The 17172-nt window shown below is 43.5% G+C and overlaps 1 protein-coding gene across 1 annotated transcript in view; it reads right to left on the reverse strand.

Annotated features, from left to right (window-relative positions):
• Positions 1 to 16969, reverse strand: part of ahcyl2b (adenosylhomocysteinase like 2b) — a 42012-nt gene extending 25043 nt beyond the window's left edge. Inside the window, exon 1 of the mRNA XM_010749128.3 lies at positions 16546 to 16969. Within this exon, the coding sequence (XP_010747430.1) occupies positions 16546 to 16881 (336 nt within the window). The 5' untranslated portion in view covers positions 16882 to 16969. The remainder of the gene's footprint in view (positions 1 to 16545) is intronic.
• Between the last annotated feature and the right edge of the window lie 203 nt (positions 16970 to 17172).

The raw sequence follows: 17172 nt of genomic DNA on the forward strand, positions 1-17172 counted from the left end.
ACACAGCTTCCTTCCAAGACCAGAAGAGATTCATCTTCTGTGTGTTTCCACACCTGTGTCGGAAGGAACCCGATCCTAATCAAACACAATGGGGTCGTGGGATGAAGTGGAGACCCCTGCGGTAACCCAACGCTGGGCCTCTTGAGCCGTCAGCTGGGTCTGTGGTCCTCTCTGAAGCCCTGCACAGGTAAACATGCCCTCGCTGACAACACTTGGTATGATTTAAACTGAACTACAACAAGATAAACAAAGGCTAAATCCAATATATATATGAAACTCTGTTGATTTCATTCACATGGTCCTTCATTTTAGTGGCCAACAGACAGCAATGGTTACCTCATAAAGTTACTCATACATTCAGTAAAGTACTTACTTATTACTTAATATTCTGCAGGCCGACAGCAAGAATGACTCAGAGGCTGCTGCTGACAAGCTCTTGTGAAGCGGTAATGTACCAGAAAGAAAATTGAAATGTGATGATGTTCATTACGTCAAAATGACTGGCTTGCTCTGGCTTCATTAGACTGAAACCATCCCCCCACACAGCCTTTCCTTGTTCAGCTCCCCAACAGTTCACCATCACCTTGAACCGGTCAACAAGGTCATGTGTACATGGTTAGGTTTTTCCTGCATGCTTCCTGCTGGTCTCATGTTTCTGATTCATTTCTTTGTTTACGCCGCCGGCTGCGCGATTTCTTTTCATTTCCAAGCTTCAGGCTGAAGTTGTGTGTCTGCGTGACTATACAGGCTGAAAAAGTCGGTGATTCCTTTCCGTCTCATCTGTCAGCTTTTTCCATCTGGTGCCAAATGTCATTATATAAGCAGACGTGTACGCAGAAGTTCGGATATTTGAGTGTTTACTCCAAGAAGGGAGGGAGGATTGTCTCAGGTGAATTGAGGACAATAGAGAGGAGAGTCAATATAATGAGGCTAAAAGAAGACTCGACTGTCTCTCGTCCTTAAGTCATATTTAAAAACACTCAAACCTCGAGGCCTTTAAGAAGAACATCCACGATTGCTGCCCTAAAGATGCTGACCAAAGAATCATCATCAGCTGTGACAGTTTCTACCTCAAAGAGCTGCCATTCAACTCCCCCTGCACTCCAAACCAAAGAGCCATTGTCCAGAGAGACAAAACCGATTGTGAGAATCGCTGTGTTTGTCTTTGTGTCAGGGACACTAAGACCCCGTGTGCAGAGAAACCTCGTCTGAATGACATCTGATTGTGAGTGTGCGTTTCCCTAGATATGAACAACACACTGCTAACAGCTGCGTTTTCTGATGCAGTCCACTGTGGCGATGACGCATTTTTCTATTGAACTCAATATGAATGGACAAGAAACTATGGCACATTGAACAGAAAATATAGGACCTACAATGGCTTCAACTTCACTCCTTAAGATTTATGTTACTTGGCTTTGTGGTTGCCATAATACATTTTGAATTAGTTGCGGGAAGCTGGCTCCAAGTAGACAAAGAATCCAGCCTTAGATGCTCTGGTTGTTACGTTGACGACATCTAAATGATGTCACAGCTGCCGCCAACACGCCTATGGATAACTTTTGCTTGTAGTATTTTCCTGTGCATCCAAATCCAGACGTGTTGTCGCCCTGCTCAAAATGGTCCCCACTTAGGAGGCATGGCCACCATTGCCCTGCGTTTTGGAGCCCTGTAGGACCAGGATTGGAGCGGCACCTGTCTGGATCCACCAGTCACCGGTCTCCAATTTGAAGATCTATGTATCCATGTCTTGCTTCCTTTCCCCTCATGAGCTGGGACGTAACAATTGATCATGAACATACAGTTAGGTAAGGCCAAATAAAAAAATTGATTGTTTTGTTTTTTGTTATTGACGAAATGGTTACAGCACATCATTTGGTGACCTAAAAACTGGAGTCAAATTAGGCCAGGCCAGCAGAGACCCATGCCAAGGTCCTTTGTGATGAAACCAAAAGGGAGAATAGGGAAGGACGTGTTCTCCATCAGGGCCAGTGGGAAGCTGTCTGTTTATACCTCCTCGATGCTGCTCCCCTCTGGGGGGAACCCAGCCTCAATCACTGGCAACACAAGCTGAGCTCTAGCCAAAGAACACTCACCGAATGGGTGTGTGTGTGTGCCAGGAATGGGCATTAAACAAGAAAAACTCATTTATCATTCTGCATTGTTAATAATCTTGACAGAAATCTCAGCCTGATGTGAATCACCTTATGACCTGGCTTTCATTTTACAGTAACAAATGGTGTGAAAAAGTATTTTGCATTCTCGTGTGCACATTTTCCATCTTTGGTATCACGTTTGTATAAGAAAATATTGTAAAGATTACGCTGAAAAAGATACACGAGCCCTTTATCATGACTGAACGAACATCGTTGAACCAAAACCAAACACAACACACCAGTGACCCATTTCAGTGTTAACTAAAAACATGAATTGCTACCACAGTATTTAAGTGTTGTGTCAACACCTGCTCCATTCTGGGAAGCTTGCACAAGACCAGGAAATCTCATATTACCATACAGACACAAAGTCTGTGTTGGTGATGGGAGGGTGATTGCATTGACACCAAATCGCTCAGTCAGTCTTGTGATGCGCTTTCCATCCAGAAGCCTAATTGTTAAAGTGTGCAATTTGTGGAGAAGTCATCGGGTCAATGAGGTTATTTCAGAAGACAGCATGACCGCTAATATGACGGCTGTCAGCATTTCTGGTGGACAAACTTTTCAGCCACAGCCAACTTTCACCAGTGAATCGTCAGTGGTTAACGTTAATGCTCCATCTTTTTTTTTCCCCTCCCCACAGCGCCACAACTGTCCATGTCATGACAGAGGTATAAAAGATAATGACTAAACAAAGTTTACGGGCAGAGAAGATCAGACAAGCCGAGTGCAAGGATGAGTACTCTCAGATCAAAAGTACCAGCGGGCTTTTAATAGCTTTATGTTTGGATGTCGTCTGCCAGAAAGGACCTAGAAAAGCGAGTGAGAGTAATAAAAAGAGAAAAAAAAGAGGCACGCAGAGGAGGAACAAGTCCTGTTAACGGCTTAACATTGTAAACAAACGTCTGCAAATATCTTCAAAGCTAAATCCTAAAAGTGCTTCTGCCAGACTGTACCAAATCTGGGAGCAATTTAAGAGAGAGGGAAAAAAAAAGAAATGCAGGCATGCAACGTTACAAAATCATCTGAGAAAAAAAAAGAAAGAAAACGGAGCCAGGAACTGTTAAATGAACATAAAAATACTGCACAGTCGATATGAAAATCAGAATGCAACTTATTTCAATTACTGGGAGCAGACACAAAATATCCTGACTGTCGGCTCCTGAAGCTAAAAAAACCAAACACTGGATCCTACATTTCCCATAATGCAACTCATTAGCACAAATTTTTCGGCCATGGCCTCCTAAAAATATGCGAAATTCAGTCACAATCTCTCACTATCTAAAATGTATGCTGACGTTTTGGGTAATCATGTGTGGCTTCTTCGCCTTGGCCACCATCTCTGCTGTTAGACAGCTAGCCTCCGGTGGTTTCTCTGTCACTTCTGCACACTTCATCACTTGCTCTTGTGTCAGTTGTGATAGCTGAGAAACGCCACATTTAACACTAATGAGTTGGCAGCCTTTGTACAAAAACATATTGGGTTGAAGTGAAACTTCTTAAGAAATGTGCACGCACACACAAACACAGGCTTGTTGGCAGTCACAATAAAGCGTCTCCGTCCAGCTCAGACAAATAAATAATCAGCCATGTGTCATTTTATTGTCAGAAGAGTCATAAAAAGAATCTATTGGCAGCACAGAGGAGTCAACACACCTGGATGGAAAAGTAGATTCTTGCGACATCTCTCTTATACGCTTGGCCTTGGCTCTTAAGGCAGCGGAAGCCCTTTGGGCCTACATGAGAGGCTGACGGACTGACAAAGCAACGGATGTCTTGTTTTTCAGCTCTCCCACACACACAGCGCTCGCTGGTGGACGTGCGCTCGTTCATGCTTTTTAGTCACTGCGCTCTTCATTTCCCCTCCTCCTTTTCTACTGCCACAACATTCCTGATTAAATACAACTTGACAAACCGGAGAGCAGACCACAGTTTATTATGTGCATGCTTCTAGGAAGCCCTCGGATGGCAGATCAAACGTTGGTGCACATGCTTTCAACAGCTATTCCTGTATTACTATTGTGGTTTAAAGGAATAACAGACTGCAGCGGTCGCGGAGGTGCCCATGTTTTTCCATCACTCCACACACAGTCTCTCTTTTCACAACTTTCCCTGCCTCCCTAATTGAAGCTACATCAAACAATCTCAGCTAGCCGGGGATACGGTGTCCTCTGATTCAACTCGCAGGACATCAATGTCTGAGGATGAAAAACGCACGGCTTGTGCTGTGTACCGCCTCAGACTGAGAATAACAAGAAAAAAAAAAGTTCTCTTTATACATCTTTCATTATTTTTGATTCCCTCTTTTCACAGCAGCTGCCAGGCTTTTATATTACATATACCTGCACAACATGTACAGCTAAAAGGATATTGTTATCTGGTGCAGCTCACCATGACAGAGCTGACAGGCACACTGCTGGTGATTGGCTGACAATCGATGCTGCCGTTTCTGTTGAGTGGAGGACAGCCTGTTACGCCTCAGGCCACACTGCCCCCCTGGATGACTGCCGGCTTCAGCTGGACATGAGGAGCTTGTTTGTGTTGTACGACTGATGATGATGCGTTCACTTTACTTTTCCTGTTTGTTTCTGTGTCGAGGACCGCTTTATACATTCATAGTGATCAAAACAGATATTATTAGAGCTGTGTCTTTTTTGTTATGTTAATGCATTTACCCACCGGACAAGACAGGGACCCGTTTCCTCTTACTGTTGCGCAGTAGGTTTTCAATTTAACTGCTGTCGACAGTTTTCACCACAGTCCATTAAACCTCTCCTCCCAGCAGGGGGGCAATGTGCACGTTTGAGAGAGCCATCTCCGGCGTGTGCACCTTTTGTCTGCGTAATGACCGAATTTGTGCGCGTCACTGGCACTTTCTGTACCGCTGAGTCATAAGTCAACACATTATGAAACACGCTCCTCATCACTTTTGTTTTCGTGATGAGGAGCTGATCAGAATAGCAAGACAAACTCCTTTAATCTGCACCGACACATCAACAGTGTGTTTCAGATTCGAGCATAAATAAATGGCTCACAAACGGGGGGACAGATTTAAAAGAATATCCTGCAAACATGTACTCGTATCCATCTGAAAAACAACGCTATATATTTATCTGGTTGGCGACGACTGCTCCTGTAAAAAAGCCAGCACCGTGTCCTCAAGTTGAACCACAGGAAACAGCCAACTTTTTACTGGACAGACACAAAAACAGGCAAGTCTTTTCAAAGAAGTCTGGCTTTTAGTGAAAAGGGCTGTGTGGCTGTTAAGCTCTGGCAGCCACGCAGACGTGGAGGGATGGACAGGCAAGTAAAAGAAGGGAGGTGCTCGGAGTAGAAAAGAAGCGCACACACACGCACAGATTACCTAATGTATGCCTGTCATCGTGGGCCTCTGTGTGATGTTCACAAGTACAGATGGGGAGGTGTGAGCCAGATGTTATGACCTTGACGTGTGTTTTTTTATGCAACACGTGAGATACAACAGGCAGGTAGCGAGTCCATGTGTGGCGAGACTGAAAAGAGGGGAAGGAAATAAAGAAAAGGAAGGGAAGGCGGCTGCTCCAGTCGTGGCTTCTTTTACCCTGCTCTCATCCAATAGTAACCGAAAGAAAAAAAGAAAAGCAGCGAGGAAGCAGCTAGTGGGAGGTGGTGCGTGCTAGAGTGCGAGCGTGTTGCCCCGAGGGCGGCAGTGATGTAAGAATGGGCCCTGCTGATTTATACACACAGACAAGCGCTCAGACTGTAAATAACGGCGCACGCGCACAGTCACGAGTCTGATGTGTTCACACGCGCCCATTACCGTGCATTCACTTGGCAGTTACTGAGTCCACATGCAATTACCAGTGGCCTTACACGTGCCCACACACACACACACCATGTATACATCACCAGAGGCTTCGTGCCAACACAGGAATTCACCACACTCAGTGAAGCCACGTCACCGCTCTTTCACTCTGCACCCCACATACAAGCGTCAGCATGTAACCATGTGACAGAACACACAGACGCTTACTTCACAAATGTCACTGGAAGAGTAGAGCTGGGTGCAAGTTGGGTTAAAATTACAAAACCTTAATTTATTTCTCACGTCAATTCTGATGATAGACCGAATAAACGTTGCTCCAGTCGCAGTTAGACAGCACGTATTTAAAAAACTTCCCTCTATTGAAGCAACATGAACCAGCAACAAGCAGTTGACTAAAAATGAGTGAAATGAAAGACGACACAGTTTCATTAATTAATCAAAGAAAAAAAATAGTAATATTAATGTTGCCTATTATTAGAGAATAGGATATTTACCCTCAGTAATGGATGTGCTGCTCAGTTGGGAGGCTGTTACACTTGAGCGAAGAGTGTCCAATACGTTTAAGCTCATGTCGTGTAGAAAGACGTTTCAGCATACTGCATTACAACTAGCACAAGCACTGTTGAGTGTAATGTCTTCTTATATCTAATAATGTCTTCATTTCTTCTTTGAATGAAGCCACGTTTTGCACCGTTTCTTCCTCTCTGCCGTGACTCCTCATTGAAGGACTGGATAAGCTCTGAGGCATTCACGTATGATGAAGACGACCATTTGGTGCCAGTTGTTGATTCCCCATCACTACTGATATTCATTCACTAATTAGCACTGTTGTAAAAGTACATGTCAAATTTTGACCGGACAACGGCACAATTCATGCCGAGTGAATCCTAAATGTGTCACATGAACAGCTGTTGAGTTATTTCAGTAAAAAAACAAAAGTGTGAACCTCACTGTGGCGCTAAAGGAAAAGTCAAAGTTAGATGGATTCATCAATTTAATTGAAATCCAATAATTGTTGGTATATTGCTGTAGCATTGCTCACAAATAAAAACACCCTAAATTTTGTACCAAAGATGTTTTTCCCAGCATGTCAGAGGACTGTCGATTAAACCCCAAAACTGGGTTTTCCAATTAACCTAGCCTCCCTTTGAACGCCTCTATCTGACTGCTGCAGCCCTTAATAATCTCAGTGCTGCTATAAAACTATGGAAAGTATTCAGGGCCATCTACACTCAACACTACCCTGTCCTTCTGATACGGTCTGATAGTCACTGTAAATGCCAGGGACACTGATACTAGAGGAAAAAACAGGCAATGAATGATGGGGCTTAGTGACAGATTAAACCCTACCTGCTTCTTAACAGAGAGAGAGGAGAACAGCCAACTCGCTCCTCTCACTTTTTTTTTCCCCCCTCTCCTTTCCTCCTCGTTCACATGCCTTTCCCTTCTTATCTGCCACTGAATGGGAGGAAGAGAGCCAAGACTGCAGGCTTCGCATGTCATTCAAGGACAAGTTAACGCTTTCAATTAGTTTATTTATATGAGGGTTATTTTATGACTAGGTCTGCTAGAGGAGTGTGTGGTTTGGCCATAAATGGCTAATTAAAATTCATATCATATCACCTCGGCGAGAGTTTATCTAATTCACACACACAAGCACATTTTGGTTGTGTAACAGGGTCTTGTTGCTCATAAAGACCAAACTAGGACACAGTTAGGACACCAAAAGGCTTGGCGGTCACATCCAATGACCTACATTCACAAGTGATCAACATTAATATTGATCCAGTCTTTTAAAAATCTATCGTTTCCGCCTCTATATGGCTCTCAATCTGAGAGAAAACAAATTACGGCATACAGTTACTGTCAACCCACGGCTTTTACTCAAATTAAAACAAGCTGTATCGACTGGGTGCATCCATCCTCATCTACTCATTTATTTACCCATTCGTTCAATCATCCGTCTCCACCAGCACGTTCTTTTCATCATATTTTTTCAGCCCCTCCAGCTCAGAGAAGTCAATAAATCCTTTCACTGGATTGAAAAACAAATGGATTGTTAATGTTGGTCATTAAACTGAAACCATGCATCCTCCCATAAAACTTGAAAGTTAAAAAAAAACAACAAAGATCTTCAAGTCTCAAAAATTAAATGGTCTATTTCTGGAATCGCATGTTTGTATTTATTTTTTTTCTTCGCTCCTCTTGAATTGCCAGAAATAGCCGTCTCTCCCTGTGGGGAAGGTATAATTACATCAAAAAGGCACACAGACGGGGGTGGTGCCGGTCTATTTCTGAATAAACCCATTATGGGGTCAGTGATCTATGTTTAATTAGGAGTGTGAAGCAATTCTTCATTAGTTATTAGGCTGGATTTGGATTTATTTTAATCCTCTTGACAGAAGCTCTAGACCAGTGGATGCTGGTAAAAAACAAACAATGTGCAATGTCTGTTTAAAGCTGCTCTTAACAATATTTGTATATTAAAAGACCAAATGGCTAACGTGAAAGGTGTCTCTTATAGCAATGAACCCACACAATCACTCAACTCTGCAGTTTCCCCTCAGCTCTACACAACGTTTTAGCTTCTTTCAGCTCTTTGTTTTGGCTTTAACATCCTGCAACTTCACCGTTAGTAGCCCAAGTCAATCTGCATAGAGTACCTTGTCAAAATAAAACATCCTGTACAAACTTCTGATCATATAAAAAAATTTAAAAAATAAATAAATAGGAAAAAAAAAAAGCTGAAAAAGGAAAAACATTTTAACTATGTAGGATATTTACATATTCAGAAGCAGATTTATAGAAGCACTTAAACCAGGAAAAAAAGTGCTGGATGTAAATAAACTACTGCTAAAAAGTTTGATGGTTCCAGATGTTGAAATGACTCTTACTTTGCTAATGTTTGAACCTTCATCTGAGCTGATCTTTTCCATCAAACAGCATTTGGATAACTCTACCGTGAAGAGAACCACCTTTTCTGCAGCACTGCTATATGACTGGTTAGCAGTAGCATTGTTTCATGAGGCATTGTAAAGCAATGTACCCTGATGGTATATTATATCAAAAGGCCGGGTGTATATATGTATCTCCCAGGCCTGCAGCCCTCCTGTTTCAGGCCTCAACAGCTATCGCATCCGTCTGCCAGGAGTTGGTGGTTTGGCCTGACTAATAGGAAGCAGGGCAGACAGATGGGTGTGTGGGGGTTCATTTCAGGCTTTGTGAGGGCCCTTTTGTGAGGCAGCACTTTTTGAACACAATGTTACCTCTTTGTTCGCATGCAGCACTCGAGCATGAAGCTGCATTCCTCGTCATGCTGCATAGCCAGTTCAGTCTTAATGTCCAATACCGTCCACTGATCCTCATGTAAACTCAACACTGTCAGCTAGTGGGCACACACATACACACACACGCTCGCTCACTCGTTCAACAGTAACTACACCAAGGGGTTTAAAATTTCACACTATGCTGGCATCTTGTAGGCGCACTGGTTCCAGGAAGGCTCTCCCTTTCCCTTCATTCTGCTCACTTCACTGTTCCAAGAACCTGAGCCATGTAAAGAGCCTTTTGATGGGAAGATGTGTAACTCAATGAGCTGTACGCTCGGTGATAGCGAGCTGCTATGACGAGGCAGGAAATGAATTTCAAATCGGGGAATCGCACCCGCAGCAATGTGTGGGTGGTGCACCGAGGAACAGGGAAGCATGGATACGGGAGGGTTTATTTTCTCAGTACAAGAGAGGGAAAGCCTCTAATGTCGACGTACCCCTAATTAGTATTGCTTGAAATGTCACAAAAAGGTCTGCTGCGATCATTACAAGAGCTACTAGTACAGAGACAAATTTCACCGACATTTAGGAAATTGCGTTAACATTTGAACATGGGTTTATTTCAATAGAATTCATTAAAGCTAATATAATAACTTAGCTTGATATTGACTTTAAATCTCAGCACATTCGGCGGTACTCTAGCACGAACTACTCGTGCATGTTCATGCATGTACAGGACACAGATATAGCTGGTAGGACTAGTAGCATACTTAACCGAATTAGGCTGCACGCTGGCTGCAGTGGAGAAGTTGAGGCGGATCCAACTTAAAAACTATCCAGGTGGATTCATGGACTAAACTCTAATACTCTACCTATTGTGTTTGGGCTTTGTTAGCTGAGTCTGGCTCACGATTTACTCTGCAAAATAGTCACACGAAGAAGTTTCCTTTGGTTTGGTTTGAGGAGTGACAGTGGTTGAATGACACAGACAGTGAATGAGAGTGAGGGAGCGCCGGCATTGGTGAGGTAAAAAGTTATTTCCTGATTGTTTCACAGCGATTACGTTCAGACACATCACCAGCAGCACCCCCAACAAATCAACACGCAACTCTGCTGCACTGAATTCTGTCTGAATGCCCCCTTAGCCGTGTGCGTGTTCATGCATGTACATCTGAATGACAGGTCACAGATACAGCTGGTAGTACTAGTAGCATACTTAACCAAATGACACAATAAAAGCAGCGGCCCGAGCACAGGCTACATCTGGTTGTAGGTTTAGTTTTGTTTAACAAATCCCCATTTAAAATCTGTGGCATTTAGCTTATTTTTTAAACCAGATGTATTTGCATGCTTTTAAATAAATTAGTCACTCATGTTGATACAGTACTAGGTGTTTTGAAGTAGGAAAAATGCGACTGCAATAAATGTCATTTAAAAAAGGTTTTTCCCAAGAATTGTAAGAAAATTGCAATCTCAAATCTTGTGAGACAATTGTGATTCTCGTTTTTTTTAGGCAGCCTTTCGGCACAGTAGCTACTAGAACATCCCGTCTGGGCAGTGATGAAGAGATCACTATTTGGCAACCCTCGGGTGAGAGAAACTCAAACTGGTGTAAAGTACCGACAGTCGGTTTCCTGAATCGGCCTCTGTGGCGGGGATGAAGACAGTTAAGGAGGTGTGATCACACACATGCCTTTGCTGCGTGGTGCTGAGATTTACGCTGCGAGATGGCACCACGGAGAACGAGTCGTACGCGAACACAATGAGTCCGTGAGAAAACCAGACAGGGGCTTAAAAACAAAGTAATAAAAACAACAGAGGAAGTGGTGTCCTGGGGTGTGTGTGTGCAATTTTTAACTCAGACAGGGGAGTAAGCGTTGAGGTTTGGGCTTATTTCGGGTCGTCTGTCAAACTCTCTTTATGACAAGGATAAAGTGCTGTTGAGTAGGGTGACATGAGGGAAACGCGACAAGCAGAAACAGAGGAGAGAGCACCGGGGCAAAGCCAGCCAAGTATACTCCCTTTTCCATGCGTGGCAAAGGCAGGTAAGACATGCTAAATTACACAGCAGCACAACTGACTTCCTCTAACTATTTATTTTGAGACACATTTCTTGTTCTGCTGCCTGGTTTCACATTAGTCCAGACACATAGCTCTTGATTCTTTTGAAGTTTACAGCACAGCACTGCCTGCCCGCCCATTATATAAACTTCTATCAATCTATATTGAAGTGTCAGACCAACAAAAGGAACAAGAACACAAAATACTATATACATACATCATTTATAAATAATAAATGATCACCTAAAGAAGGAGGAGGACTGCCAACATGGCAGCGGCCAGTGGCACCACATTCTGACCCTCAAAACACACGCTGTCCACTCTTTATACGGTCAGCAGTAAAAACTCCATCCACTCCCGACCTCCATTTCCTCAATGCAGTCCTAACTAACTAAGTGTGCAATATAATTAGGAAGTGCATCACATGCAGGCATGGCTGGTGCTGCTCCAAGCCTTAAAGCAAACCTACATCCTCTTCTCCATCTGTGTTGTGGTCTTCACACCCCCTGGGCCTGACCATCATCCTCTTGTCCGGTGATCCTGCCAGTAACCTCTGGCAATGGTCAAACTCACCATCTTCCCTGATGACTCAACAACCAATGAAATGCTCTTGTCAGTCAAATAAAAAAAAAGGGCTGCACTGAGATTGCAGGGACTTTTAACTCCTGTCACTTATTTTCCAAACCAATATTAATGTAACATTTAAAAGAAGACCACACTGACCATGTTGGAATATTTAAAACAGTATGTATTTGAGATTGACACGATGGCCAGAAACCCACTGGATATTTGTTCAAGAACAAATCTTTTCCAAAGCCCTGTGTGACCTCCACAAGTTTGGGATTGGTTTGGGACAGTCAACATTTTTCCTTTGAGCTCAATATCCATGGATAAAAAAGGGGTGGAAGACCGAGGAACAAATGGATTTAAATCCAATGCTCTCCTTCCTCCCTCCCTGTCTCTCTCTTCCTGAGGGCATTTCTCAGACTTCACACCACGGTGCCACATTCCCCCTGTCAACACACAGCAAGAGATATGTGTGTGTTTCTAAGTCCTGGAGACACACTATCTAACGTTGGCTAAGGCTGGCAGCACACTCCAAATGAAATCACATTTTGTCCGTTTTTATGTTGCAGCTGAAGACTCAAGTATACTTACTGTGACTCCAGATGTGTGTTTTTAAAGCGACGTGTATCTATTGGCCATCCATCCACATTACGATGGCATTTTGCACCTCTACATTTAAAAAAAATTAAAAAAAAGACATTTGTATTGTGGTGTGGACTGGGAAAGCAAATCTTCTCAAAAAAAAAAAAACTATGACATGTCAGCATCTGACAAACATGACCGAATGACATCTTTCCTATCTGTGATGTTAAACAATCAAAAAAAAACAATACCTTTCTGTTAAGATGAGATAAAATAGACTTTATTGATCCCACAGAGGAAATTCACTCTCACACGGTAAGTACTCCGTCTTCTTCTCCTCATTTCGGCATAGATCTCCAGAGCTTTTCAAAAGCTAGCAGCACTAGCACACACTCTAACAACATACTCATAACAAAAGGACTCTCTACTCTGATGTGAACAAATACAGCCAATCATACTGTTTTATTTAAGTTTGCATACAGTCCAAGAGGAGACCGATATCATTCAGGTGATTCCCTTGGTTCAGAGAAGTCGTTATCCCCAAAATCCATTTGTTTAAGATAAAAGTAGGATTAGACTGTGACAACATTTCAACTCCAATGAAAGAGGACATGATCCCCCAGGGAAGTACATGTGATTACCACTGTGTGCAGACACACACGGACCAGCTCAGTGTCAGCTATGACTCACACATGCGAGGGCATAGAGGGAGAAGGAAACTGGCGTGTTCTTCTTTGTTGCTCGATGACAAAGCCGTCAATCCACAGAGGAGTGACTTTGTATCCTTTACGGGATAACTTTGAGCAGTCACGAGAATGTGAACGGAACTAATGAGCAAACCGGCTACAGAGCTAACAGCGCACTATTCTGTCAGCTTAATTAACCTCCTCATTAACCATTTACCTTCAGCTCAAATAGGTCCAACAAGTTATATCAGTTTCCCCAACCACCCATAAACCACTGAAGTGTAGGAACTTGGCTAGCTGGGCCGAGACAAGGAAAGTTTAAACATGCCATTAATGCAAGTGCTTTGGGATCAGGAAATGCAATACACGATGGGTTCCCAAAAAGGTTTTTAGTGACCCACTAGAGCAGAATGAATGCAAATGCAGAATTAGGCTGGAGAAAGTGGAGCACAGCATTAAACCCCAGACGTCTTTTTGAAGGCATGACCTCTTCTTCCACACGGTTCTCTTCCCCAAGTAGAGCAGCCACAGGTAAGCCTGTTTGCCAGTAAGCACTAGCAGAAATACCAGCTTAGTGGGTGACATAACATTACATCAGAGAGTGATGATGTCACCGACGCACCGCTGACTGCAGTCATTCAAGAATATCACTCTGTAAGCTGTCCTGAAACTACAGTGTTCAGTTTAGTCGTTGTCAAATGCTAAAAGGTCAGATGAGAAGTGTTTGCCGGTATCGTGATGGCCCGTCCAGCCCAACAGGACACACTCAACGGCCGTGCTAGCAGCTGGTCCTGCTGCCGCCTCTGAGCTCTTTGCTAGTCTCCTTCTGTTCCGAGCTGGAGGCATCACTCCAGACTTCACAGAAGCCGGAGATATGCGTGCCAAGCCGATGTGGGTTACAATGAAAGTCATCGCTGAGCTTACATCTGGGCCCACCTACAACAGAAAGCTGGCCTTTTTAATCCCCTCGTGTGATGACATGATAAAGGCATGGATTAAAAGATAGCCAGTCATCCAGTCACTCAGTCAGTCAAACACAGTTGCGTGCCTGTATACTTGACCTATCAGACTTTAATGCTTCATGTAGCCTTTACTGCACCGGACGAGCAGGACTCGGCAGATGTGCAAGGCCAGCCTGTGGTCGTATATATCTATAATGCAGTGTGCCATAAGACCCACTGTGCCTCATGGGCTATAAATAAGCTTGGAGGCAACCTTCTGTCCCAGTGGACATGGTAACGTGGTTGATCAGGCAGTGAGCATTTCGATTAATGTAATGGACAGATTCCTGCCTCAATGTGTTTAGAGTGTTTGTTATGCATTACTAAGGCTCTGCATTATTTGAATTAATCACAGATGCTTGCTCTGATGTTCAACATGTACTACCGGGATCATTTTGTCTGTATATTAACATGACCTCTTTGAATTCAAATGGATTGCACAGAGAATAATCTATAAGTCAGTCATTTTATTAATTCAAAATGCATGGATAAGAGCATCAGAAAATGATCACTGTTCTGATTAGATATAAAAATGATTGCTACACAGGATCCCAAAAAAAAACCTATCATCATGGTATTTTTTTTACAAAATGAAATCAACACTCTGTACCATGGTCCTGTACGCAAACCTCGTCTCCTCAATGATCCAGATGTGGTTGTTGATGTCCGACATGTCGGCTTTTGTTCTGCCCCCTGAGAGTGGTTCAGCCCGTGGGCCCAGCGCTCCTCCTGACTGTTGGGTAACTTCCATACGCCTGCTGCTCGCTTTGACACACTGAGGTACGTGTAGCCATCTGCTCGGAGCTGCTGTCTTTTCGCAGTCCATTCTCCCGCTGGACTATCCCAGCTCTCCTACTGGGGGGGTGGGTTTCTATTGGGGTGACTTTAGGGGGTTGTCTAACGGGTTAGGATCACTGTCTGGGCGTAGCAGTGGGTGTGGGTTTCACCCTGACAATCTCCAAACTTTTGGTTTCAATAGCAATGCAAATGGTGAGTACATCCTGTCCGACTTGTTCTCTGACAGTCACCAAAACTTTCTAATCATTCATAGTAAAAACACACTAAGTTGCATTCATGTGAGATAAGTGGAGCACAAACTGGTTAAGCTCATTTTAACATCCGGTTTGTTGAGACCACATGCCTTCAGGAGGTCAATGAATCAGAGGGAGTTTCACCAAACGCATATCTAAAATCAATCCCTGAAACTGACCACCACTGATAGAGTGCACTACAGTGACCACAGGCTACGAATCACTGTCAGTGGTTAATAATAACTCTGATCAGAAGAACAGAGCTGGAAGCTTCCTCAAAGGATTCCTTATAAAAAAAAAAAAAAGGGTCTTTCCTTGAACATTGCCCTTCATATCCACTTCTTCACATCCTAATCAAGGACTTGTGAGACACAGAAAGATAAGGTTCATTTAGGGCAGCCAAGAAATGTTTTTTTCCCCCATCCTTGCTCACCAAGAGAAAGATATGACTAAGTCAGTCCGACCTCTGGATTACGCCACAAGGGCAGGAACTCCCTTCTGTGAAGTATCAGTGATCTAAAGGCTAAATCAGGCTTGAGAAAAAAGTAGGTGACAGGAATGACCCCGGGGTCACGGATTACCGACTATTGTTATGTCTGATCACACAGCTTGGGGGTGACAGTGTGTATAAGTCAAATTAAAACTTACCAGCGCATGCATTTTAAAGATGTGAACTCATTTAATATGCGATGTGACACAAAGAGCATTTGAACTACCCACCAAGTTTTGCAAAAGCAGTTTGTCGGCTGGAGGCACACAGCAGCATGATTTCTATTATTTTACTGTATCTAAATAATGCAAATAAAGACAGTTTAACCCTTAAAATCCTGCAATAAGTTACCACGTGTGGAAGTTGCTGGTTAAATTGTCTACTTTTGCTATGTGGACCAAGCCAAATGGTAACTGTTTGAGCAAAATAGCAACTTCAGCTATCATTTATTAACATAATGAGTTTGTGTGATGTTATTTTGTTAAGTGAAGCATGCACAAACCCAACAAAAATATATGTATGTACATATATGTATTTATATGGGTTATATTATGGTGTTTTCCTTCTTAAAAACTAACTTGTGTAACCAGTTGGGACTCTTTTTATCCAGCTAATTTACAGGAGTTGCTAAAAATGTATCTGCGTCAGCCTAAATTAAATGGGTACACCTATTTTTAATAAGTGTTTAGCCCTTGTTACGCCATACACGGTGTTATTAGGGCAGAAGACTGTTATTAAAAGTGTTAAATGACACTGCTGAATCAGCTTTGGGACCAGCTAGCCTGTTAGCATCGTCACACAATGCAAGCTTTTCCCCAGCGGCGAGGTGCTGAGCGGCGGTGCAATAACACCGGGGATACGGCAGCTATGGAGGAAAAAAGACGTAGTCTCACTCACCTTTTTCATCCGCGGCGCTTCAGCCACGGTGCCGTCACGGTTGACAAAAGCCTCCCCGCCGTTCTGCTGCGGGTCCGTCCGCTTCATAGCCGACGCCTGCGGCATCTTCGCGGGGTTCGGGGTGAGCAAACCCAGGCTGGCTTCCCCGGCTTTCGCGGAGGGCTCCGCTGTAGGGGAAGCAGCCGCTGAGGAACCGGCCTCGTGTGGGTCGTTTCTTGCCAGATTCTTGCCCTCCGAGGTCGGTGTCATCGGGGAACCAGCCGGCAAGTCTTTGCCGGTGGGGACGTCTTTGAGTTCGACCTCTGCCATTTTCGCTGCCACAACCTGGACTGACATCGCTGCAGTTTCACAAAGTCCTTTTTCCAACACAAATAGCGAGTCAAGCGGATGTGAGCGGAGGAGCAATGATGGCCAAGTGCATTGTGGTCCTTGTAGTTCTTCTGAGTAACTACCCTCATAGTCCACCTTGAATACTAATGATGACCACATGACAGACGTTTTATTTAAAACAATAACCAACATAGGGGAAAGAACAATAAAACAATTGACATATACATTTAAATTACCTGAGAAGCAGGTGTAATCAACAAAGTGACTACGTTTCCCAACAGGAGGAGTTACACTGCG

Source organism: Larimichthys crocea, chromosome XX (assembly GCF_000972845.2).
Source record: "Larimichthys crocea isolate SSNF chromosome XX, L_crocea_2.0, whole genome shotgun sequence".
Classification (NCBI taxonomy): Eukaryota; Metazoa; Chordata; class Actinopteri; family Sciaenidae; genus Larimichthys; species Larimichthys crocea.